Consider the following 26179-nt stretch of genomic DNA (forward strand, 5'->3'; position numbering starts at 1 on the left):
CCAAGTCACATCAATCCTACCACTTTAAATGTCTATTACCACTTTAATTCGGACTACCATGATCCCTTCCCTAGATGTCTGTAAGAAATTCTCCTTGTCTCCACTATTATCTTTTCAAGTCATTCTTCACACTAGAGGTCTATTCTAAAATAGAAAGATGATCATGTCACTCCTGAGCTTAAATCTTTCATGATTAGCCACTAGACTAAGGATAAAGGGCAAATTTCTCAGCATGGCCTAAGAGATCCTTCATGATCCAGTCTTGGACACTGCCGCTAAAAGCCCTGTTAACCAGCTTTCCATCCTCCAGGACTTTCATACACACGCTGTTTTTTAATAACTCTCCTCTCCTCTCCCATCCTAATCTTCTTCTAGTTAATTTCAACTCATTCAGGTCACACCTTAGAAGTCATCAACTTTGGGATACTTTCCACAGGCTATCCATTAGTAAATTTACCTTCTTATGTGCTCTACAATTTAACCCAACACAGTTCTCATGCCAAAATGTAGAGAAGCCCTATTTACTTGTCTGCTGCTGCTGCTAAGTCGCTTCAGTCGTGTCCGACTCCGTGCAACCCCATAGACGGCAGCCCACCAGGCTCCTCCATCCATGGGATTTTCCAGGCAAGAACACTGGAGTGGGGTGCCATTGCCTTCTCCGATTTACTTGTCTACTTTCTACCAAACCACAAGCTCAGTCTATACAAACTGTTTTGTTCACTGTCAATGAATATGAGTAACAATGTTCTGGCATCTCGAATATTATAAACCATACTGGCAGTGTAAGCCTATTAGAAATAATATATATTCTCTCTCACAAATAAGGACATTACATAATTCTGATCAGTGCCTACTCAGCATGTTACTGCTATTTAAACAGTAACTTACTTAATTTGGACAGGTAAAGAATTTTGTTCTTAATCCTACAAAAATGGGGGAGTTACAGAAACTTCTCCAGTTGCAGAAATGTAGGGTTAAGAGAGAGACTGACATATAATCAAAAAGGCCATCTGACTAAAACTGAAAAGGGAAATTAAGATACGAGGCCAATTTAGGGGTTGTTAATATCAGCATGAAACTATGAGAGTCTGAAATAATAAGGGTGATAACAGGGAAGGGAAGGAAGGCACAACATTTAAAATATTTGACAAGACTTGGAAGTGAAGGATGTAGCTCAGATGGCTCAGAAATACACACAGTTTGCCTTCCTTGAGCGCCCAAACTAGGTCAGGTCTCCTTGTTACATGTGCTTATAGAATTTTGTTCTTTTCCTTTACAGAATTTAGTACAGTTTCAGACTCATAATTTCAACATGAGAAGTTCTGATAACAATTTGGCTCCAGCTGTCCACAATTACATCACTCTGTCATATAGAAATCCAGACATGGCTCTACTGGATGTGCGATAAACATGCCTCAGTGTCTCTCATTACCTCTTCTCACGCTGTTCCCTCTGCTTGAAACAATCTCCCTGCAATCAAAACCTTTCGAGAAGTCTCCTCTTTTGAGGACCAGTTTAAAATAAGCCTGGCCAGAAGTGACTAGTCTTCCTCTCATGAATATACTGTTAACTGTTTACACAGTTATTCTTTTCTAGCTTTTTATTACAGTTGTTCTAGACATTTCTCTCCTCCACAAGAAAGGCAAAACTCCCTGAGGTTAGCTCTGGGGTGGCGGTGCAGAGGTAGGTGTGAAAAGGCTGACGAGAAGGAAACTGCAAGCACAAACAGCGGCAGAGGAGAAGGTAGCAGGAATTCAACAAAAGTAAGTCTAAGAACACCACCCACGCCCTCTCCTAAAGGAGTCTTATACTGGGTACTACAGACTACAGCCTTTCCTCCTGCTCCTCATGTTAGTTATTGGCAATATTATTTCTAGAAATCAATGCCCAAAAGAAACACAATGTAAGCGACAATGGTTAGCCACACATGGAATTTAAAATTTTCCACTAATCACTTTTTTTTTTTTAGATGAAATTCAGATACCTTTATTTGGCTAGATTCTCATCAAAATTTTCTGTCTGATATTCATATTTAAGTTAACTTCAGCCCTGAAAATTTGCTGATGTTTAGATAACACGCATAAATATGTCATAGGGAATATAAATCATAATCATGACATATATGGAGTGCTTTTTCAGAAACTGTGTAAATTAAATACTTATACCTTATTTCATTTTCAAAATGATCATATAAAACCACAACTCTTATGACCCCTGTTTGATAGGGAAGGAAACTGAGGGTTGGAGATTTTTTACTTGTCCAATTGTGAACTATGGAGACGGGACTTAGACTCTGAAGTCTTTGCTGGATTATACTGCCTTGTGGATGACCAAATACCATTAAAAACTAACAAAAAGAGCATCAACATGATTCTAATGAAGGATGTCAAAAGGTACACATTTTACTCCCAACTCTTCCATTTCACCCAGTACTTGAGGGAATCATTGGGAGAGGTGAGGTGAAACCGCCTTTTTCGTTCTGATAAATGAACACAGCTGCCTAATTTAAAATAATTTTGGATCTACCACTGGACTTCATGTATCATTTTTACTGGTTATACTATTTAAGTTAAATTTAGATGATGTTGTTGGTTGGTCTCTAAGTTGCGTCCAACTATTTTGCAACCCAGTTGACTGTAGCCCACTGGCCTCCTCTCTCCATGGGATTTTCCAGGCAAGAATATTGGAGTGGGTTGCCATTTCCTACTCCACACTAATCACTCTTTAAAAAGTAAAGAGAAAAAGGTAAAATTCATAGTATATTTTGCTTAACGCAGTATATATCCAAAGTAGTATCATTCAAACATATAATCAATATAAAACAACTGAGATATATTCCTTTATTTCCACGCTATGTCTTCAAAATCTAGTGTATCTTTTTCTCACAGCCACATCTCAAATGTGCAATAGCTACAAATACAATAAATAAACCACAATGGAAAAGAATATGAAAAAGAATATACATATATACACGTATATGTGTGTGTATAACTGAATCACTTTGCTGTACAGCAGAAATTTATAAATGAACTATACTTCAATAACATGTTTTAAAAGCAAAAATAAAAAAGTAACTAAACAATGCAGCTCTAAAATAATATTCACCCTGTCATTCACTGGCTCCAAACCAATACCCTGGGCTGTATCTGACTCTTGCTCATTACTGTCCAACCTCACACACGTACTTCCATGGCCTCACCTTAGATCTTTGCACCAAAACCTGTACCACCTTCAAAAATCACCAATTCAAATACTCCACTCTCCAACTACCACCTATTCTTACGTGCTTAAGCACCTTCACTCCAACAACTCAACTTTATCATGACCTCCAGTTAAGTGATGTTTATCACTCTCTATCCCTTCAGCTTAGATTCCTTCTTTTTTTTTTTTTGGTGGGGGGGGCATGGTATAGCATTAAACATTCCTGTGCAAAATCCCCTTCCCCACTCTATGCCTGGCACACTCTACCTGTTCTAACTTTACAACTCAGGCAGACAGAAGAATGCATGCACACAGGCAAAGAGATGTTACAATACACTCATAATCATCCATCTCAATAGGTATAGGCATCCTACTAAATTTTCCAGTAACCAGCAAACTTCCCACAGAAAGATAACTTGTGCATCTTTCCCTTGTTCCTCTCATATCTCCTTTCCCCCAATACTACCTTTAGGAAGCATAGCACTAATGTCAGTCACTCAGTCATGTCTGACTCTTTTCGACCCTTGGATTAAAGCCCACCAAGCTCCTCTGTCCATGGAATTCTCCAGGCAAGAATACTGGAATGGATATTCCCTTCTCCAAAGGATCTTCCCAACCCAGAGATTGAACCTCATTCTCCTGCACTGCAGGCAGATTCTTTACTGTCTGAGCTGCCAGGGAAGCCCACTTAGGACGCATGCATAAAACCAATGACTTTCTCTAACAATGTTATTTGGTATATTTGATATATATATTTTTTAAAAACTTGCAAAATTAAACAGCATTTTTTGCTAATTATAAAAATTTAGATTCATATAAGTGCAGGAGAACCAAATTATCTTTCATATAATATATGAAAACCATATATAACCATGTAACCATATAAACCATATATAACCATATAACCAGAATCCCAGAATATAAGTTTCATGAGGGCAAAGAATCTATTTCATTCCCAACCTACTACTGAGCATCTAACCTAAGTGTCTGGTACATAAACCAGCCTTCATTTTTATTGATGGAATAAATAAGAACCTTGCTGTAAGCAACTGTGATATGAAAGACCAAACTTGAAATAGACAAAAGGAAGGGGGAGGAGAGAGTGCTTATTTGTTTTCAAGATTTAACACAGAATATCTATAGCCCAGAAAACGCATAATTATTTTTACTTTATATAAGACTTTTAAAAGTGTATCAAACAAAACAATGGACAAAAATCAAATATAACTTTCAATGGTTTGCATGTGTGCGTGCTAAGTAGCTTCAGTCATGTCCGACTCTTTATGACCCTATGGACTACAGCCCACTAGGCTCCTCTGTCCAAGGGATTCTCCAGGCAGGAATACTGGAGTGGGTTGCCATGACTTCCTCCAGGGGATCTTCCTGACCCAGGGATCAAACCATTGTCTCTTACATCTCCTGCATTGGCAGGCAGGTTCTCTACCACTAGTACCACCCAGGAAACCCTTTAATGGTTTTTCCTTTAACGGTTTAGGCATCCACTAAAAAGCTAGATTTCTCCTATAACTGATTTAATGTCTTCATAAACTATACCACAAACACATATAAATCTAAGCACTTCTAAAGACTCAACCAAATGTGGATCACTGTGGCCATTAACCAAAGCCTCCTTTTCTTCCCCAAACATCACTGAGCATAATTAATAGATTCCATGGGCATGAATATCTGCCACAGTTACATATATTTTCAAAATGAGGTCTCCACTTGTGGAATCCTTCTCTTCAAAAAATGCTATGTCACATTTAAAAATTTATAGAATTGTGATATAATTAATAGTTTAATTAGAAGCAATGGCTTAAAAACCACCTTACAAGTAAATAATACACAAAACTATTATTTCACTGCTAGTTTTGATTTTTAAAGTAAAACATATTAATCAAGCTGCACGGAGGAAGTGGGGAGGAAACAGGATGTGGTTGCACAAAAGAAGGCCTCAAAGTTTTGGAATACTCTGTTAAGTCTGGTGTTTGTTTTACCAGTCATCTATAAGTTACACATTGCTCTACAAAGTTATACATATTATTCTGCATATATATTTATTTTTCTAAAGCAACCTAGCTTTCTCTCAGAAAAGAACACAATTCCTATTAACACTCAATATAAATCCTAATTGAACACTAGCAAATATTTTGTATCATAAGTTTTGCAGCAAGTTTACAACGTCTTCCCATTAAACACAAAATGACCATACACAAATATCTATCATACTCCCTCCCTAAAAGGAAGCATTGGAAGAGCTGATGCTGAAGCTAAAGATCCAATACTTTGGCCACCTGATGCAAAGAGCCGACTCAGAAAAGATCCTGATGCTAGCAAAGATTGAAAGCAGGAGAAGGGGATGACAGAGGACAAGAAGGTTGGATGGCATCACCAACTCAATGGACATGAGTTAGAGTAAACTCCAGGAGATGGTGAAGGACAGGGAAGCCTGGCATGCTGCAGTCCATGGAGTTGCAAAGAGTTGGACACGACCGAGTGACTGAACAACAAAAAGGAAGCATAAAGAATAAAGGAAGAAAAAAAATTAATTCACAAGCTCAAGGAACAATAATTGATTGCTTAAAAGAAAAAAAAGAAAAGAAAATGCACAGGTCCATTTCTCTAACCAAACACGGAAAAGGAAAAGAAGAAAATTACTTACGGGTTAATACAAGAAAATTTCTCAGAAATAAAAGACAAGTACCTCCAGTTTGCGCCACCAAATACTTCAGCACAATGAACGAAAAAATATCCATACACAGTTTCCATATCATGAAGTTTGAGCACATATCATAAAGCTCCTAAAACTTCCAGACAGGTCACTTGCAAAGGTTCAAGAACTGAAACATTGCTCTTTACTCCATACAATACGGAAATCATCTTTAGCTTATGAGAGTAAAGAAGAGAAAATGTCTATTCAGAATTATATCATACTTCAAACTGGAGTTTCAATCAACAGATAAAACAAGTGTTCAATTTTTTGAAAAGCTAAGATTTGTCAAAGATTTAACAGAAACTGAGTAAAATGGTTAATTTCAATGTTCACTTATTTAAATTTCTCCTGCTCCTAAAGATTTTGACTACTTTAACTTAGTTTGGCAAAAAAAAGAAAAAAAAACCCAAAACAATACTTTTTAAAAACCATGGGGCAGGAAGGGTTGTGGGCAGGGGCAGACAGCTGGACAAAAGAGATACAGGAATCTAAAAACCTGTATACATAAATTTTTCAAAATAAAAAGCTATTTTTATTACTCAAAATCATTCACATGGGAAAGTTGAGGAGAAACAATTAACTTTCTTAACTATGTCAGGAATGCAGAGATTCAAAGTTAAGTAAAAGGTAGAGATCAATTACGCATGGCTCTACTGCCCATCTTAAGCAGATAATTTACACAAAATAGTACATGTCCATCTCCATCATCCTGATTCCTTTCCGTCAAGAACCGTGTCTTAATTATCTTTGTATACTGATGATTAACACAGCACCAGGCACACAATACACACTCAAATATTTACTGAATAAATGAGTATAAGAAAAGGCCTAACTATATAGAAAGTAAAATATTCTCTTCAATACTACATTTTTAACGTGACATAGACTATAAAAAGGAAAATATTAAAGGATCAGTTTTTAAATAAAATGAAAAAATTATTTTCATATTAACGAGGTATAATTGTGTGTCCTGCGTGCTGCTTACTTCTTCAAATACTCTATAAAGAAACAGAAAGTGAAGTAGCTCAGTCATGTTTGACTCTTTGTGACCCTATGGACTGTAGCCCACCAGGCTCCCCTGTCCATGGGATTTTCCAGGCAAGAATACTGGAGTGGGTGCCATTTTCTTCTCCAGGGATTGAATCTGGGTCTCCCACGTTGCAGGCAGACTCTTTACCGTCTAAGTCACCAGGGAATCCCCTTCAAATACTCTCAACTCATAGCTAATTAATAAGAGCTTGCTCTTCATATCAATATCCTTTTCCCCCTTAACTTTATTTGCAGAATTACCTTCAATAGAGGACAAACTCCCTGAATTCCAACAGTATTCACAGTATCCTCACCACCGCCACCAGCCTCGCTGTATGCACACAAACACACATCACCTTCAGACTCCATTCCTTCAAATGGGTTAAGCAATTAGGATGACAGATGTCTGAACAACAAAAAAATGCATCACTTTTAACAAAGCTACAAAGAAAACTGAAATCTGTATGCAAAACAAGATGTCCAGTATCACCCTCCACACTCTGCAGAATCACCTGTTAAAATCGGCAGTTTCCAGAGAATAACTCAGTACAGTCTGAAGTGTTTACCTATAAGAAAACATGTTCTAAGCAACTAATCAACCTGTAAGTAACAAAATTCAACCTACACAATAATTTTAACACATTAATAGTTTATATGCAAATATGACTAATTATAAATGAGTCTTACCTATATACTTTCCACTGGGCATGGCAAAGTTGCCACTTATAAAAACTTAAAAATACTTGCCACATATACCAAGAAGTAACTTTTTTAAAGTAGTATGAAATTAAGGGTTATTATTTTCAATCCTTCACCCTTCCCAGTAGTCTCAACTATAGCTGGCCTGACCATCTAAAGAGGGAAAATTAACAGCAATTCCAAAATTCATGTTCTTTGCTCTAATTACGATCAGTTCAAAATGCTTTAGAAAAGATCTTTCACCTTTAAGATGCTACTTTATTTTGATAGAATAATTTTTGTGACAAAAATCCTCCTTTTCCAATCTTAATTTGACATCCTGCAGAAAGATGCTTGAGATACAGAGGCTGAAGTTTTTCAAATAAAGAAGAGTAGAAAGTGAAAAACATTCAGTCCTGTAATCTCTAGGTCCCACTTTAATACGACAGAGAAAGGGAGAAAACAAAATAGGTCAGATGCAAATCAGCCATCTTATATATATGCAGTAAGAGCTAATAATGGGGCTTCCCAGGCTGTACAATGGTAAAGAATGCAAAAGTGATGAGCGTTCCATTCCTGGGTTGGGAAGATCCCCTGGAGGAGGAAATGGCAACCCACTCCAGTATTCTTGCCTGGGAAATCCCATGGACAGAGGAGCCTGGTGGGCTACGGTCCATGAGGTTGCAAAGAGTCAGACACAACTGAGCACGTACGGATGAAAGAGCTAATAAGATCTGCTAAAGAGGAAATTATCGACTAAAATTGGGCTAGAGGACATCTGTATGGATTTTTCATTTATTCAAGCTATTTCCATCCCCTACTATAGAAAAAAAAAATGGCAATAAAGGGTTGAGACATAGCCTTGAAAAAATAAAAAATCACGCAATTCCCACACCATTACTGACTGAAAGTATTGGAGCACATTTATTCAGTTCAGTTCAGTTGCTCAGTCGTGTCTGACTCTCTGCCACGCCGTGGACTGCAGCATGCCAGCCTTCCCTGTCCATCACCAACTCCTAGAGCCTACTTAAACTCACGTCCATTGAGTCCGTGATGCCAATCAATGCAATGGAAACCATTACTACTTAGCATTTTTACTATAGAGACACAGGATACAATTAAACAGCTCTGCTTAGCAAACTTGCCTTGAAAATGGATCACTGTTATCTATAAGTACAACTTTTTTCTTTTAAATGATAAAAAATATCATGGATAAGAAGATGAGAATGATATTCCCATTTTAAGCTACACTGTGTATCTTACATAAGAGTGTTCAAGGTCTCAAAAGTTTTGACTCTCTGGGTTTTTTATAGTCTTGAAAATAGAGGATTCCCCCCTCCAAAAAATACTCTGATTAAATCTATTCATGTTTACTGTATTAGAAGTTAAAACTGGAATTGTTGTCTAATGGATATAATTTTAGTTTTATAGAACATTCTGGATATTGGTTGCATAACAATGTAAATATATTTAATAGTATTAAACTATATACACTTAAAAGTGGATAAGGAGTAAATTTCAAGTTACGTATATATTACCATAACTTAAAACTTTTAAAGAAAAATTAAAACAGAAAATTTTGAAAGATTCATTGTCATTTAAAATATAATACATTGCTTGTTAAATCAAAATATTAAACTATTCAAAAACAAAAAAAGCAAAAACAGTATTTGACATTTTTGCAAAACTCTTTAATGTTTGGTTTAATAAAGACAGATTCATTTTCATATCCACTTTCACATCCAATCTGCTTCAGGTTGTTCTGACTGGAGTACATGAAGAAAATTCAGCCGCATGCAGATATGTAGTGAGAAAAGATGCAATATTTCAACAGCTCTCCCAGGTAACTGGGGCTTCCCTGGTAGCTGAATCCACCTGCAATGTGAGAGACCTGGGTTCGAATCCTGGCTTCAGAAGATCCTCTGGTGCAGGAAATGGCAACCCACTCCAGTATTCGTGATTGAAAAATTCCATGGACATAGAAACCTGGCAGGCTACAGTCCATGAGGTTGCAAAGAGTGGGATACACAAAGTGACTTCCACATTTTTTTTTCAGATACGGATATTCTTTCATTCTTCACCAAAACTCAAGAAGTGGCAGTTTCTTAAAGGCTGCTCCAAAATGGAATGTGAATCAATGAACACTTCCTACTCTTATGTACTGAAATCCATTTATCTATCTTACATTTCCAATGGAGCATTTTACCATTTTGCAATACCATGCATTGATTATTTAGAAAATAATAGTTGAAAGTTATGTAGTCCTGCCAATGTTGATTTTGACCCTTTTACTGTACAACTTTGCTATATGACATTCATTAATAGCACCACTGATCTTATCCCCCCCCAAAAGTATTGAGAAACTATCAAGCTCAAAGTGGTAAACACAAGGCTCCCCAAAATTCTATTTTCACTTGAGAGCCAGAATTTATCATTAGCAACAAATACTGTCAGTGTGTCTTGTGGTACAAACTCACTTGATTTAGTTTTGAGAAAATGTCTGCCAAATACCCAAGTCTTCGTACTTTGTCAGCCTTTCAAATAAAACGGTATCCCATTTAAAAAGCAGCTGGTTCAGCATGCAACTCAAAACCTGTACTAGTTCTTTTTCTTGAATTAACCATCAGGTTTGGTGTTTAGTAAAAGCGGTTTACAGGACTTTCATCACACAAAATATACTTTAAAATGTGCTCAAGGATTGAGACATAATAAAATTAAGTTTTACTGCTTCATCATCTTAATTCCAAGTACATGATGATGTTCCAAACTAGTACAGTTTAATACTACTGCCTTAATTCACACAATTTTACCCACCACTGATTATGCAAATGCCAATGTAGCTAATGGGCTTCCCTGATGTCTCAGATGGTAAAGAATCTGCCTGCAATGTAGGAGACCTGGGTTCAATCCCTGGGTCGAGAAGATCCCCTGGAGAAGGGAATGAGTACCCACTCCAGTATTCTTACCTGGAGAATCCCCATGGACAGAGGAGCCTGGCAGGCTACAATCCATGGGGTCACAAAGAGTCGGACATGACAGAATGACTACCACTTTCAATATAGCAAATAATGCCTTACTTTTACTGAGAAAAGTTTTGACCTGGAGGATCCCCAGAAAGAGTCTGGAAAACTAACAGAGGTCTGGGAAACAGACTTTGAGAACCACTGTAATAGCTGATGCATTACTTGGGTGATTAAGAAACAAATATTTTTGGTGCATATCCCTCTGTGAGAGTGTTTAAATACACGTTTACACGGTGATAGGCTTCCCAGGTGGTGTGCTATTGCTAAAGAACCTACCTGCCAGTGCAGGAGACATAAGAGACAAAAGTTCAATCCCTGGGTCGGGAAGATCCTCTGGAGGAGGAGGGCATGACAATCCACTCCAGTATTCTTGTCTGGAGAATCCTATGGACAAAGGAGCCTGGCAGCCTACAGGCCATAGAGTCACTAAGAGTCTGACATGACTGAAGTGACTTAATAGTAGCAGTTACATGACAACATTCTCAAACCAACTGATACCTAGCACTTCATTCACAGTCATAACTCAAACATATAATGAGTGACAGAATATGACAGATACTTCCTAAATAAATAACAAATAATTACCAAATACCTACCATGTTAGGCTCTGAGCTAGGTGCTTCTACATTCCCTTTTTGGGGTAACTCACAGAAGCCCACAGACCAGACTGATAATTTTAATATATGAGAAAAATATTTACCCTGAAATATTTCAGATCTTATTTTTTAGATTACACTTATGTGGCTACAAGAAAAAGTCTTAAAATTCACCATAAAGCATAAGATAGCATGTTTAAATTCTATTTTAAGCAGTATGCCATGAAGCTAAGAAAAGGCTTGCTCACATTCAAAAACCCAAATACAAAATGAACTGCTCTGGCTGTGTACTGCGAGCGCGCCATAAAGAGCCTGCATTCCATTCTCCTCAAGCCAAACAACCCTTACCTGCGACAGTTTTCATTCCTATTCTTACGGGAACCTCAAATATAACTTTACTGGAGTTACATTAAACATTGTCAACTATTAAAAAAATTTAGCAAAACCATCAAGACAAGTTAACAATTTTTAGACATATACACTGATAAATCCACAAGCTAAACCTTTACAAATATACATATGAAATATCTGCATTGTAAAAAAGAGAAACATTCTCACTTTGGAACATGCAATGGAAAGAGCTTCAACATAGTATACTGTTAAGTGAAAAAAGCAAGTCAAAGTATACCATGTATAATAAGATTATGTATAGCAATGTATGTACATTCATTTAATAAATACTGAGTTCTATGTCCCTAATTTGATTCAAACCTAGACATATACAATAAATTACAAATGCTAGACACAATTAAATGTCCACACACAGAAAAATGAATACACAAATGGCTACATATGATTCCATTTATATGAAGTGTTCAATATAGGCAAATTTATAGGGCAGAAAGCAGATAAGCAGTTGCCTGAGGGTGAGTGAGTTGTAGGCAATAGGGGTGATAGCTAAAGAATGCAAGATTTCTTGGAAGGGGAAGGGAAAAATATCCTGAAATTGGTTGCAGTAATAGTTACACAACTTTGTGAATATATTAATATTAAAGTACCATTTAATTATGCACATAAATGGATGAAATGCATGGTATGTGAATTATACCTCAATAAGCTTATGTTCTTTCCACCTCAAAAAATAGGATACCAAAGTGGCTGCAAGGGGTGAAGTGTGGGTGGGGTGAAAATGAAGACTTAAAATTTTACTCTACTTACTGCTGTATCATTACAATGAGAAATATATTTATTATCTATATAACTTAAATGTGAAAGGTAAACCTAAAACAGTCTTCCAAGATAGCATATTAAAAAGCTGAGATACTACTTTACCAACAAAGGTCCGTCTAGTCAAAGCTATGGTTTTTCCAGTGGTCATGTATGGATGTGAGAGTTGCACTATAAAGAAAGCTGAGCACCGAAGAATTGATGCTTTTGAAATGTGGTGTTGGAGAAGACTCTTGAGAGTCCCTTGGACTGCAAGGAGATCCAACCAGTCCATTCTGAAGGAGATCAGTCCTAAATATTCATCGGAAGGACTGATGCTGAAGCTGAAACTCCAATACTTTGGCCACCTGATGCAAAGAACCCACTCACTGGGAAAGACCGATGCTGGAAAGATTGAAGGCGGGAGAGAAGGGGACGACAGAAGATGAGATAGTTGAATGCCATCAGCGACGCGATGGACAAGAGTTTGAATAGGCTCTGGGAATTGGTGATGGACAGGGAGGCCTGGTGTGCTGCAGTGCATGGGGTCGCAAAGCGTCAGACACAGCTGAGTGACTGAACTGAACCGAAAACAGTCTTCATGAATTATTCTGGATTCATCTACGAAGCAGCCATGAAAAAAAGTGTGACAATATGACCCTATCTCAGAACACTGACAACTTAAGACTGTTACATAAATATATGCATCTGCCCCCTCACTAACAGAAACAAATCTTGAATGGAATTTGACAAACGTATCTTAGGCACCTACTGTGTCCGTGTCCATAGGGTAGGGCTAAGGGAAAACAGAGTGGCATACAAAGCAGAACACTAGTCAACATGAAAAAAGCAAACTAGCTCTGGCTTTAAGGAAAAGACTTTTGCTGTTCAGTGGAGGAGGCAAAACACACACACAAAATGTACTGGGGTCAGACTAGAAAATCTTGAATACCAAACTGAGAGCTAAAGCTTTATCCTGATTTCAATGAAAAGCCAGTGGAGTGACAGGATGAAAGGAGTGTTTGGGGAACACTGACCTTTGGGCAACCAAAGCGGGAAATTAAAAGAAGAGAAGAATAGCAGGAAAGGTAAGAAAGAGATGAAATTTTTGAAAACAGGAACATGTACAACAGTCCTATGAAAGTTATTGATATTTCAAAGTTACCAGCTAATGTTCAAAGGGTTTGTTTTGTTTCTTAATCTAAGGTGAAGCAGAAAAGGAAAAGATTTCTTCATTTTGATGAATTTCAGAAGTTCATGACAAAGAATGAAGTTTTACCAGAAAATTCTGAGGGGAGGGGAGACTTAGGGAGTTTTTTCATGTGCTACCATGAAACGAAGAGTAGACGGAATCAAAACCAACAGGAGTTCCACAATTTTTAACATGGAAGAGGAAGTAGTAGTCACAAAGTCACAAACACTTTGTAGGAAGAGTAGCAAAAAATGCATAATAATTAGCACTATTTCTTAAATTGTAGCAAAGGAAAACTTAATATTTTAAAATTTCTCTATCACCTACCTCCAAAAAATCCTAGTCATACAATTTGTTACATAAATGCTGAAGATTTAGGTGAGGACCAAATTTAACATGTCAAAATTTAGAGTTTGATTAATTTCATATCTTTAATTTCATCAGCTGCTCCTTCCACAGTGCAGTACTCTTCAGATATTGCACAAGTAATATTTTTAATTCAACTCACATACTTTTATTAACTGATTTAACCCATAAGGTTCTTTAAAACAGAATAAATGTTTTCACTGCCAAAGGAACCTCCTCGCTCTAACAGCCTCCCCGAAACAATGTCACCTACCAATTTTATAATATGGCAACACTTTGCTTTGAGATTAAAAACACAGCTAAAGCAAATATTCTCAAAATCTATTTCTATTTTCATAATCTATTTCATACTTTATCAAATGTTCTGATTCAGAACATTTATATAATGTTGACTTAATCTATCTCTGCCATCATTTTATAACCTTATCTGACAGATTTATAGGAACAGAAATAAGAAAGGTATAGACAACGAACAAATCAAAAATTACTTTTCATTGAACACCTCACCTAATCAAAACACTATTTGCACTGTTCCTGAAGCACAAAAAACGGTCTGTAGAATACATACATTTAGTTAGAATAAAACACTGGCAAACTTTTGTATCAGGCTGTTTGTCAAGTCATTGTTTAAAAAAGCAAAAAGTGGAAGTAACCCATTGTCCAATGATAGGGTGTATGTGTGTTAGTCAATGACTCGTGTCCAACTCTGTGACCCCGTGGACTGTACCCCGTCCATGGAATTATCCGGGCAAGAATACTGGAGTGGGTTGCCATTTCCTTCTCCAGGGGATCTTCCTAACCCGGGGATCAAACCCAGGTCTCCTTCATTGCAGGCAGATTCTTTACCATCTGAGCCACCAGAGAAGTCCAATGACAGGGTATCAGCTGAATAAAAGACAATGTTACCTTTCAAATGATCAGAGAGACCTCTACTGACTACCCTGGAAAGACAGCCATGAAAACAGCAGATTACAAATAAAGAGTATGAGCTCTCTTTTGTGTTGAATATACATATGCATTTGCTCTAAGAGAGAAAGTCTAAATGGATACCCAGATGCTAACCATGATATTTCTAAGTACTGAGATTACAGGTGCTGTTTATTTTTGTGCTTACTTTTCAGTATTCTGAGGTTTTCTCAAGTAAAATGATATCTGCAAGAATTAATGCCTATGATTCCAACTAAAAAACTCCAAACTCTTCCCTGCAAAAAGCCCAAGGAATATCCAAAAATACCTTGGCACAGAGCAAGAGGGAAAGTATTAGCAACAACATAACTAGAATTCTTTGTGAGCGAGGCACCCTCAAGGGTTCCAGGACTGACATGGCACCTTGAAGGCAGCCTACAGCACAGAGTTTTGAAATCACAAGTCCTAGGCTTAAATGCCTGCCACTTTCATGTGTATGACCTTGGACTAGTCATTTACCCTTTCCTGGCATACTTTATCAATAAAAGGGAGATACTACTTGCCTTTCCTATCTCAAAGAACTGATGGAAAAATCAAATGAGATAATGTGATACATTAAGAACTGCAAAGTACCATATAAGGTATTATTCAAATACATATATTAAAAAACAAACAAAACCAAGGTACTTGATGCCACAGCAGAATACACTAAAACCAATTCTATGACATAATGACCAGCAGTTTTGTTTTTTAAGACTACGTCTCGTTATAAACACTGCAGTTTTTCAGAAACTTAGACAATTCTTCCCATTCCTACTACAACTCTAAGCCATTTTCTTTTCTTATCCCTCGTTACGAGCAAGAAAGGGTACAAATTACCCTGAACTCAAAAGCCTTTCCAAGAACCCTGGAGTAGCACGTTGATGGAGTTCACCAGGAGAAACCCAAGGTTAATCAGCTATGGACTCACCACTAAGCACTACTGCAATCAACCGGGATTACAAGAGACTCTTTGAAGAGAAAGACAATACGATCACCCCGGAGAAAACAGCAGAGCAACAGGAGATATTTCAAAACGATTATATGAAATACTTAAAAACCAGAGTGTCTTACAAATTGTTTTTAAATGCTGTTCATAAAAATGGTGATTTAAAACAAAAACCATCTAAATGTGGCACTTCAGCAAGGCAAGTTATGGAGATTCAAATCAAACTCATGAATAAACTGTCAGATTTACTTGCTTCCATCTAAAATAAAAGCAGACAAATTACACCACAAAGACCAAAATTAAATGGCTAGTTCTTGAAAACAGAGAGGCAGAATACAACAACATAATTTACTGACAGGCTTGTATAGATACTACTTTTAAAGGTATGGTTTTTAAAGTTTGATTTCTCTTCCCCTTGAATTCCATTATTTACTTCACTAAATGATAATGAATTTCTTCCCTTCCACTGTTCCTCCTGAGGTAAGATGGCAATATAACCCAATTTGACTTAAAAAAAAAAAAATTTTTTTGCATTAAGTATTTTAAGAGAAGCTACATGAAGCTGTCAGATTAACTTCCAAGATCATCTGGCCATCACACCCTCCTGCTTTTAAACTCCTAAAGATAATAAAATGCTCACTCTCTACATTCTTACAAATGTCATTTTTGGGTATTCCCCTAATGAAAAATTAAACCTTCCATAAACAAATGAGTACAGAGAATTTTTTGATATGTATGACTCACAATCTAATTTTTATTGGCAGTATCTATAAGTGTTGCAGCTTGCACTTGCAGAAGATACAGACCTATCCATTTTTCCCATCTGAACCTGCAGATTTGTTTAGATTTAAAGGGCCTCACTAAAATGGGTCATGAGGAAAAACATTTACAACCCACATTTCTTTTTGCTATGGATTGTATTCATAATTAAGGTAACAAATCACTCTATTTACTCTAAGCCTCACAGTTGGAAATCCATTGGTATACTGTGTTGTCACCTAACGCTTAAAAAATCTGAGTTTTTCTTAATTTTTACTCTGACTTTTCATTCCTTATTAGGAATAAATGCTATTTACCTCCAAAAACCACACACACACAAAACCACTTAGAAAATATCATTTCCAAAAGTATCTTCCAAAGCTTACTGCAGAGAAAATTATATATACACATTCTCAAATAACTATGGTAGGCGTTCCTAAGATCATCTCCTCCCCTTAAAAAAAAAAAAAAAAAAACAGCAAATGTAACCACAATCAAATATAAACAAAATATTTAACACAGCTCTCACCAACTAAGCAATTTATCACAGCTCCTCAAAGTACTTGGTACACACAATGACAGACCAGTATGTCAAGAGCAGTTATTACAATCTGAAGGGAAAAAAACACTGTACAACAGAACATAATAATAGAAAAAACTCCTTTAGAAAAACTCAAGTAGATTCTGGAGAGAGCAAAACAGGAGACCAGTTTTAGAAAAATAATGTTTCCCCCCATGTGTTTAGCATTTATCTGATGCAGGCTCATTTTTGTAAAGAGAAACTTTACCTAACAAGACTCACACCAGGGATCTGATCTATCCCCAAAGGCACTTTCTTAAAATGAGAAAGAACAAAGGAGGAAATCTCCCAGCATGTGCTTTCCATACCAGTTTCTTTGGACAGCATCAAGAGTGACAACATAGCCAGCTTTACTCTGTAGTCCACGTATAACAGAACTGATTAGCCATCATTCCGAAGGATTCCTAACAAAATAAGTACTAGAATGCAAAGATCACAGCGACATAATAACTGCATTTTACAACTACAGAAAACATGTACCTTAAAGTTGCATACTTTTTTAAGAGTTAATTACCTCCAAATATTCAAATTCCTGGGGCTTTTTCATTTAAGTCCATAGTTTGAAACTAGAAAAAACGAAACCACCCATTCTCGATTTGCTCTCCCTTAATTTGCAATTAAAAGTAAATTAAAAAGAATGACGCTCAAAGGCAGAGTCTAAATATACAAATTTTGTAATGTTAACACTGAAAATGTATTGGGAAAAACGATCTCTCGGCGAAGCTTTCCACTGAGAAACTCTCCAGAAACAAACCTGCCGTTTGCCTGTTCTAGGAGTTATCGTTTCATTGTAACAGAGATAATTCTTTAAATAATTTTTACTAATTAGGAAAAGACGACTCTCCCCCCAGGATTTACAACTGTATATCCCGATCTCCACTCTGACAGCGATGTCAGTTCTCTGGGTCAGGATACAACCAGCTGCTCGGTTCACACGTAGGAAACCACAGAGAAGGGAATATCGCGTTCAGAGCCTCGAAATAATACGCGTTAGTTAAAAACTGCTTGCTACTAAACCAAAATTATTCAAGCGGAGCCCCATTTGTCACAATCCAATCACAAGGGTTCCACCCCCCTCCCCCAACTGCTTGTGTAGTGGTATATCTGCTTCGGTAAAGAAGCCATCATCAGGTAAAGAAGATTGGGGTGGGAGAAAAAGCGGGGAAAAGGGGGCACCCTTTCATCCAATTTCGCGAGGCGTGAGTAATTGGTACAGTTGAGAGGAACGGAGGAACGTTCTATTTAACTGGAGGTTGAAGTAGGATGAGGGGACAATTTCGTTCAAATCAACATGGCCAGCAAGATGTCCCTACAAACAAAAGGCAACGGGGGGATATAAACACGAACCATTCACCTCCATCAGCTATAGCATCGCCATCATGGTGTGTGCAGAGACCCCCGAAGGCTCCTCTCACCCTCCATACCAAGCCAAAAGGAAGAGATGGAAAAGAAGGGAGAGTAGCTGCTTCCCACCACCTACCATTGCTTCCAAATACACACCCTTCGAGGGGGTTTCTCCCCGCGGTTGCCCGGAATCAGAGATAAAGAGTACCGTCCCGCCCAGGCAGACTGCCCCGCTACCCCCCAGTCGAACCTCAACGCCAGCCTGGGGTTCACTAAACTTTACTGGAGCTTCTCCCCTACATCCCCACTCCATCGCCCCAGGATCGCGCTGCCCACAAACGGGCACCCCGGGCGCCTACTGACAGGCGGGTAGCCGGGGAGAGCCGAGTCCGGGGCGGGGGCGGCAGGGAGCCACGGAGGGGCGGGGCGGCCAGAGCCAAGTTCCCGGGGGTCTGAGGAGAGCGCCTGACAGCAGCCCGGGACTGCAGAGGAGGAAGAGGAAGCAGCGGCGGGGAGGTTTCCCAATCCCCCCAACATGAACACCCATCCCCTGCCCCCGCTCCTCACGGGGGGCGGGGAGGCTGCCTGGAAGGTGAAGAAGCCGAGCCCCAGAGACAGCCGCGGCCCCCACCTCCGGACTCCCGATCTCTTCCCCCGCCACCCCCGCCAGAGGCGCCCACAACAATAACACGCCGGGGACGACCCGTCAGCGCCCCCGAGGCACCCGGGGCCCGCGGCCCGCCGCTGCCGGGCCCCCTCAACTGGGGCCAGGCGCGCCGATCCTCTCTACAACTCCAGGCCCATGTGGAGTCAAGCCCGAGCGGCCCCCCAGGGTCGGACCCATCCCCCCCGGCACAAGCAGCGCCGTCTCCGCGGCCGAATATTAGAAGTGAATTCGAGCTGCGCTTTACCTTTAGTTCCGCACTGTCCGCCATCTTGCGTCTGTCAGCGCAAGCGCAGTGAACCTCGCCGGGGGCCGCCGCTAGGCCCGCCCCTCTAGCCAGCCTGGCCCCGCCCCGGCCCGTCCCCTCTCTCCCCTCCACCTCCCCGGCCCGCCCCGGGCCTCCGCCCCGCTCCGGGCGCTCGCAGCCCCGCCCCGGGCACGTACAGCTGCGAGACGGGCACGTACTATTTAAATAATGGCGCCAAGCGAGGAGGTTTGACAGTTACTCCCCCTCTTTCTCCCCGCCCCCTATCCGTGCCCGGCTGGCGCCTCCAGGGAAAGGCCGGCGCTGGAGGGCTACTGGCCTGAGCCCCGCCCCTCCGCGGCCTGTGGAACCCTTCTGCAAAGCTTCTAAACCTGCAGCCACAGCAAACAGTAATGCCCCTCTCCCCTAATCAGCAAGTCCTTTTCAGCACCTGCTACCTGCGAGGCTTCACGTGGGCTGCAAATAACAATCCGTTATATTTAAAGGATCACTTGAAGCATTTCCAGGTTTATTAGCTCAGATCCTCATCATGAAGCAGTGAGGTAGGCAGGGAAGAGATTACAATTTTTTGTGGTATATATGTTCAGACATAAAAGCTCAGATAGCAAAAGTGACTTACCCAGATTAGTACTTAAAAGAGGTTGAGGACGTTCATTCATTAACTTACTTATTTTCACAAATATTTATTTAGCGACTATGTACCAGCCCTGCTTATAAGGGATATATATGTGTGTATATATAAACATATACTTTGGGAAATTAAATATAATACAACAAAGTCCCTGTCTCCGTGTAGTTCTCTAACATGGAAAACAGACAAGTGAACCAATAAAGATACGATTACAAATGGTGATGAGTACCAAAAATGAACAAATGGTCCAGTGAGAGAAAAGGGGGCATGGAAGGAGATGTACTTAATCCTGCAAGGGCTTTCTCCATGAAATTGACATTTAAGAAGTGTTGAAAGAATTATTTCACACCTTACCCTCTCTACTAAAATCCTCCTCCTAAACTCCACTTATTGCTGCTTAACTTTGTGTCACACCTGGTGGAAAAGATATCATATGTCTTCTCAGCATTAAAACTACTCTTATAGGTGTGGCAACATTTGGGTTACTATAAGTTTTCCTGTGCCTATGAAAGCCAGTCCCTCCACCGGGAAACTGACTTTTTTCCCCTCCCATGTTCCTCCTACAATTACCCTGCCCTCCAGCATCATTAATTCCCCACCCATTAGATTATTTCTATATCCAAATAAACATACTGAAACTCCTCCCATCTAAAATAAACCTCCTTGACTCCAAAAGTTCCTCTAGAGCTGCCCAATTTCTCAGTTCTCTTTACTGCATAAATTCACAGGTTTTTGAAGAGCTCTTTCCCACTTTCTCACTTCACATTTACTTCTCCGCCTACTCTGATCCAGCTTGGACTTCCTCATCAACATCGCTTATCAAGATTACTAATGATCTCCAGGTTTCCAAAGCCAATTGCCAATTCTCTATTCTTATCTAAATTGATATCCCAGCAGATTCAAACAGTCGACAAGCTTCCTTTCTTTTGAAACACTTTTCCACCTGAACTCCCCTCAATATCTTATTTTCCTGATTTTCTGTTCCCTCCCTGAGCCTCCTTTTCAAAATCATTTGTTGTTTTTTCCCTCTTTTTCTCAATGTTTCGGTGCTCCAGGGTTCAGCCCTTATCCTCTTCTCTTTAATTTTACTCCCCCTAGGTGATCTCGTTGACTCTAAGTCTAAATCTGTGATGACGCTCAGATTTCTCTCCAGCCCAGATACTCCACCAAAACCCAGATTCAGAAATCCAACTGGTTACTTAAAATATTATTGATCAGAGATGTATAACACATGACCAGAGTTAAGACATGACCAGAGATGTATCGATATGTTTTTAGAAAATGAGACAATTAACATCACAGTGTTAGAGCTTAAAGTTGATCAAGGGTTCATTATACAACTTATAATCGCCATTATCAATCACATTTTGCTCCATTAGGTTTTTGTTCCAACCTGTGTATATTATAAATGCAGGTTTATTACCATAACATTTTAAAAAATGATGCATTGCAAAATTCTGAGCGAAGATATATTTTTCAGTAAATTTTATGCAGATACTTTTTCTGATTGTCCGAGTGACATATATACTAGTGTCTCAGAAGATGATACATCTTCAGAATATAGTTCTGATTCAGGCCCTGTGAATATTAGACCAGAGTAAAGATGAAAAACCTGAGTGATTGATTCTGATATGGAAAGTGAAACTCACAGAGCTGAAGAAGACTACAGGTGTGTCAGATGTAACTATTGAGTGTAATAACCCACAAAGTGTTAGTTATATAACAGAATTCATTTTGACCAGCCAAAATAAAAATCACTGGCCACAGGTGTTCGTTTCTACAAAAATCCATCAATCAATAATGGGTTATACTTCTACCTCATGACTCATGTTCTTCTCAGATCCATAGCAAAAGGCCTTGATCTTTTAGCCCCAATCCTGGCCTTTTCCCAGCATTCTTAGTGGATGGCAGTATCATCTACCCAGCCATTCAAGCCAAAACTGTGGAAGCCACCCTTGGTTTTGCTGCTTCATTTACCTCTCACATCCAATCCATCAGTCAGTCCAGCTGACTCTATTTCTAAAATATATCCCAAGCCCATCCATTTCACTGTCTCCACTACTATTACTCTACTCCAGGCTGCCATAATCTCACAAAAGGACTGCTGGAAAGATACTCAACTGATAGGACCACAGACTTTTTTGATCCTAGGGACTTTTGCCTTCTAGGTACTGTGGTATAAGAACAGATAAAATTTGATTTTGTCCCTGGTTCCTGGAGGGTTTCCTTGGTGGCTCAGAAGGTAAAGAATCTGCCTCCAATGAGGGAGACCGGGGTTCAATCCCTGGGTCAGGAAGATCCCCTGGAGAAGGGAATGGCAACCCACTCCAGTATTCTTGCCTGGAGAATCCCGTGGACAGGGGAGCCTGACGGGCTGTAGTCCATGGGATCGCAAAGAGTCGGACACCACTGAAACACACACATTGGTTCCTGACACACAGCTCCTAAAATCCTTATTTCCTGAGTGATAGAATTGTCTTTTGTTCATCATAACAAGCCCCTTTCCATCACACCTGAGTTTATGTTAAAGAGGTGACTCATGGTGGGGCTCCTGGGTAGCTTCAGGATGGGAGTTGGTCATTAGAAAATCAAATGTGATTAGAGGAGGACAGTGAAACCCTGGAGGCCCTGGCAGGTGAGGTGGGGTGCCTGAAGAAGGTATGAAAGCTGTGTATCCCCTCCTCTCATACCTTGCCCTGTGCATCTCTTCCATCTGGCTGTTCCTGTGTTGTTTTCTTTATAAAGAAATGGTGAAAAGTGTTAGTTGCTCAATCGTGTCCAACTCTTTGCGACCCCATGGCCTATAGCCTGCCAGGCTCCTTTCTCCATGGGATTCTCCAGGCCAGAATACTGGAGTGGATTGCCACTCCCTTCTCCAAGGGATCTTCCTGACCCAGGAATCAAAGCTGAGTCTCCTGCATTGCAGATAGATTCTTGTAATCAGGGCTTCCCTGATAGTTCAGTTGGTAAAGAATCCACCCCACAGTGCGGGAGACCTGGGTTTGATTCCTGGGTTTGGAAGATCCCCTGGAGAAGGGAAAGGCTACCCACTCTAGTATTCTGGCCTGGAGAATTCCATGGACTGTACATGACCATGGAATGGGGTCACAAAGAGTCAGACACAACTGAGCGAGTTTCACTTTGTTTACCATCTGAGCCACCAGGAAAAGCCATAATAAACTGGTGTATGTAAGTGAAGTGTGTTCCTGAGTTCTGAGTCATTTCAGGGAATTATCAAAACTTAGGAGGGGATTGCAGGAATCCTCAAATATGGTCAGTCAGAAGTATGAGTGGCCTATGAAACTGGCAACTGGCATCTGAAATAGGTGCAGTCTTGTGGAACAGAGCACTCAATCTGTGGGGTCTGATCTTACTCCTGTTGTTGTTGCTCAGTTGTTCAGTCATGTCCAACTCTTTGTGACCCCATGGACTGCAGCATGCCAGGCTTCCCTGTCCTTCACCATCTCCCAGAGTTTGCTCAATCTCATGTCCATTTGCTCGAACTCATGTCCATTGAGTTGGTGATGCCCTCCAACCATCTTATCCTCTGTTGTCCCCTTCTCCATCTGCCTTCAGTCTTTCGCAGCATCAGGTCTTACTCCTGTAGTTAGTGTCAAAATTGACTTATTGGGTACCCAGTTGGTGCTGGAGAACTAATGTAGAAAGACACCACCATATTTGGTGTCAGAAAGAACCTTAGAGGCCCCTTCTTCCACAAAAAACTTTAAAAGTATATTTTACATCTGTATCAGTATAAAGACTAATTAATCCAAGCAGAGTATACTTATTTTTTCTTCTGATTTTAAAGATTTAAAACATTTTTGTGAGACCCTAAAACTATTGTGGGTCTCACTCAACACTTAAAAATTAACCCCAAATAAATCATAGACCTAAATATGAGTTAAAACTATAAAACTCGTCAGAAGGAAACTGTGGAATAAATCTCAATGGCCTTGGGTTAGGCATAGTTAGGTAAGGATCACACATACGTTGTTAATAGGAATAGTATGCATGTATGCATGCTAAGTCGCTTCAGTCATGTCCGACTCTTTGCGACCCCATGGACTACAGCCCACCAGGCTCCTCTGTCCATGGGGATTCTCTAGGCAAGAATACTGGAGTGGGTTGCCATTTCTGCTTGCAAAATAGTTTAGCAGTTCCTTTGAAAACTAAAAACATACTTACAGACAACAGTTGTGTCCTTGGGCAGTTTTCACAGAGGTTGTACAGGAGGTTGTACCAGAATGTTGTTCATCAGTTCAGTTCAGTTCAGTTCAGTCGCTCAGTCGTGTCTGACTCTTTGCAACCCCATGAATCTCAGCACGCCAGGCCTCCCTGTCCATCACCAACTCCCTGACTTCACCCAGACTCACGTCCATCGAGTCAGTGATGCCATCCAGCCATCTCATCCTCTGTCGTCCCCTTCTCCTCCTACCCCCAAACCCTCCCAGCATCAGTCTTTTCCAGTGAGTCAACTCTTCGCATGAGGTGGCCAAAGTACTGGAGTTTCAGCTTTAGCATCATTCCTTCCAAAGAAATCCCAGGGCTGATCTCCTTCAGAATGGACTGGTTGGATCTCCTTGCAGTCCAAGGGACTCTCAAGAGTCTTCTCCAACACCACAGTTCAAAAGCATCAATTCTTCAGTGCTCAGCTTTCTTCACAGTCCAACTCTCACATCCATACATGACCACTGGAAAAACCATAGCCTTGTTGGCAAAGTAATGTTCATAGCAGCTGTATAAGAGCACCAAACGGTAAATTATCCAAATATCCTTTAATGAGTACATGGCCAACTGAACTGATACATCCAGACCATGAAATGCTGAAACTGCACACATCAGATGGGATTTTCACACAGTTAAAGTTCAGATTGGGTCTTGAGCCCATGGACTGGGACTCAAACCCACTGTCTTTAAATTAAAAGCACTCACCTGGTGCCAGGACTTATGGAAGCTCAGGTTCTTTACGTCTTCGAGAAATAGGAATTTAGCAAGAGGCAAAGTGATAGGCAACAAAGTAGACATTAATACAGGATGCTTTTAAGGGATATGGGCTTCCCTGATAGCTCAGTTGGTAAAGAATCAGCCTGCATTGCAGGAGACCCTGATTCGATTTCTGGGTTGGGGAGATCTGCTGGAGAAGGGATAGGCTACCCACTCCAGTATTCTGGCCTGGAGAATTCCACGGACTGTATAGTCCATGGGCTCGCAAAGAGTCAGACACGACTGAGCAACTTTCACTTTCTTTCTCTAATCTTCTATAAGGGATATAAGCCAGAAGGCAAGGGTGAAAGAAAGTGAAGTCACTTAGTCATGTCTGACTTTTTGTGACCACATGGACTGTAGCCTACCAGGCTTGTCTGTCCATGGGGTTTTTCAGGCAAGAGTACTGGAGTGGGTTGCTATTTCCTTCTCCAGGGGATCTTCCCAACCCAGGGATAGAACCTGGGTCTCCTGCATTGCAGGCAGACACTTTACCATCTGAGCCACAAGGGTGGGAAAGCAGATTTATTTAGGGAGATACACACTTCTTAGAATGTGGGCAGTCTTAGAAGGTGAGACGCCCTGGGAGATACACACTTCTTAGAATGTGGGCAGTCTTAGAAGGTGAGACACCCTGGGAGATACACATTTCACAGTCAAAATGCAGTCAGTCTCAAAAGGCAAATGGACCCAAACATGGGAGATGTTTAGTTTTTATGGGCTTGGTAATTTCATAGGCTAATGAGTGGGAGGATTATTCCAGCTATTTGGGAAAAGAGATGGAAATTTCCAGGAACTGGGCTACAGCCTACTCCGTAATCTTTTATGGTTGGCCTCAGAACTGTCACAGCATTTGTACTGTATGCCTGTAATTTAGCACACTAATGTATTACCGTGAGGGTCAAGGTCTACTGGAAGTTGAATCTTCCACCATCTTGGGCCTAGTAGGTTCTAACCAGTTTTTGTCTTATCCATAACATCTATGTTATTCTTTTAAAAGTTGTATCTTCTCCTCTTCCTTCCCGGCTCAATACTACTCAGCAATTAAAAAATATACATATTGATACACAACAGCTTAGATAAACTTCATGGAAATTATGCTGAGTGAAAAAAAC

At 39.9% G+C, this 26179-nt stretch overlaps 1 protein-coding gene across 4 annotated transcripts in view; it reads right to left on the reverse strand.

The window, feature by feature from the left end:
* The window catches only part of PIAS1 (protein inhibitor of activated STAT 1), a 127922-nt gene extending 108454 nt beyond the window's left edge, over positions 1-19468 (reverse strand). For 2 of the 4 annotated variants that reach the window (XM_086322821.1, XM_086322818.1), the window contains exon 1: positions 19433-19468. Coding sequence is in view for 2 of the 4 variants with exons in the window: in XM_086322818.1 (XP_086178944.1) it covers positions 19433-19456 (24 nt within the window). In the remaining 2 variants the exon portion in view is untranslated. Of the gene's footprint in view, positions 1-10920; positions 11053-18657 lie in introns of those variants that run through there. The other 2 variants (XM_086322817.1, XM_086322819.1) reach the window with 2 other exon arrangements.
* Positions 19469-26179: the final 6711 nt, after the last annotated feature.

Source organism: Bos grunniens, chromosome 10 (assembly GCF_055505025.1).
Source record: "Bos grunniens cultivar Pamir isolate PY7600 chromosome 10, Bosgru_T2T1.0, whole genome shotgun sequence".
NCBI lineage: Eukaryota > Metazoa > Chordata > Mammalia > Artiodactyla > Bovidae > Bos > Bos grunniens.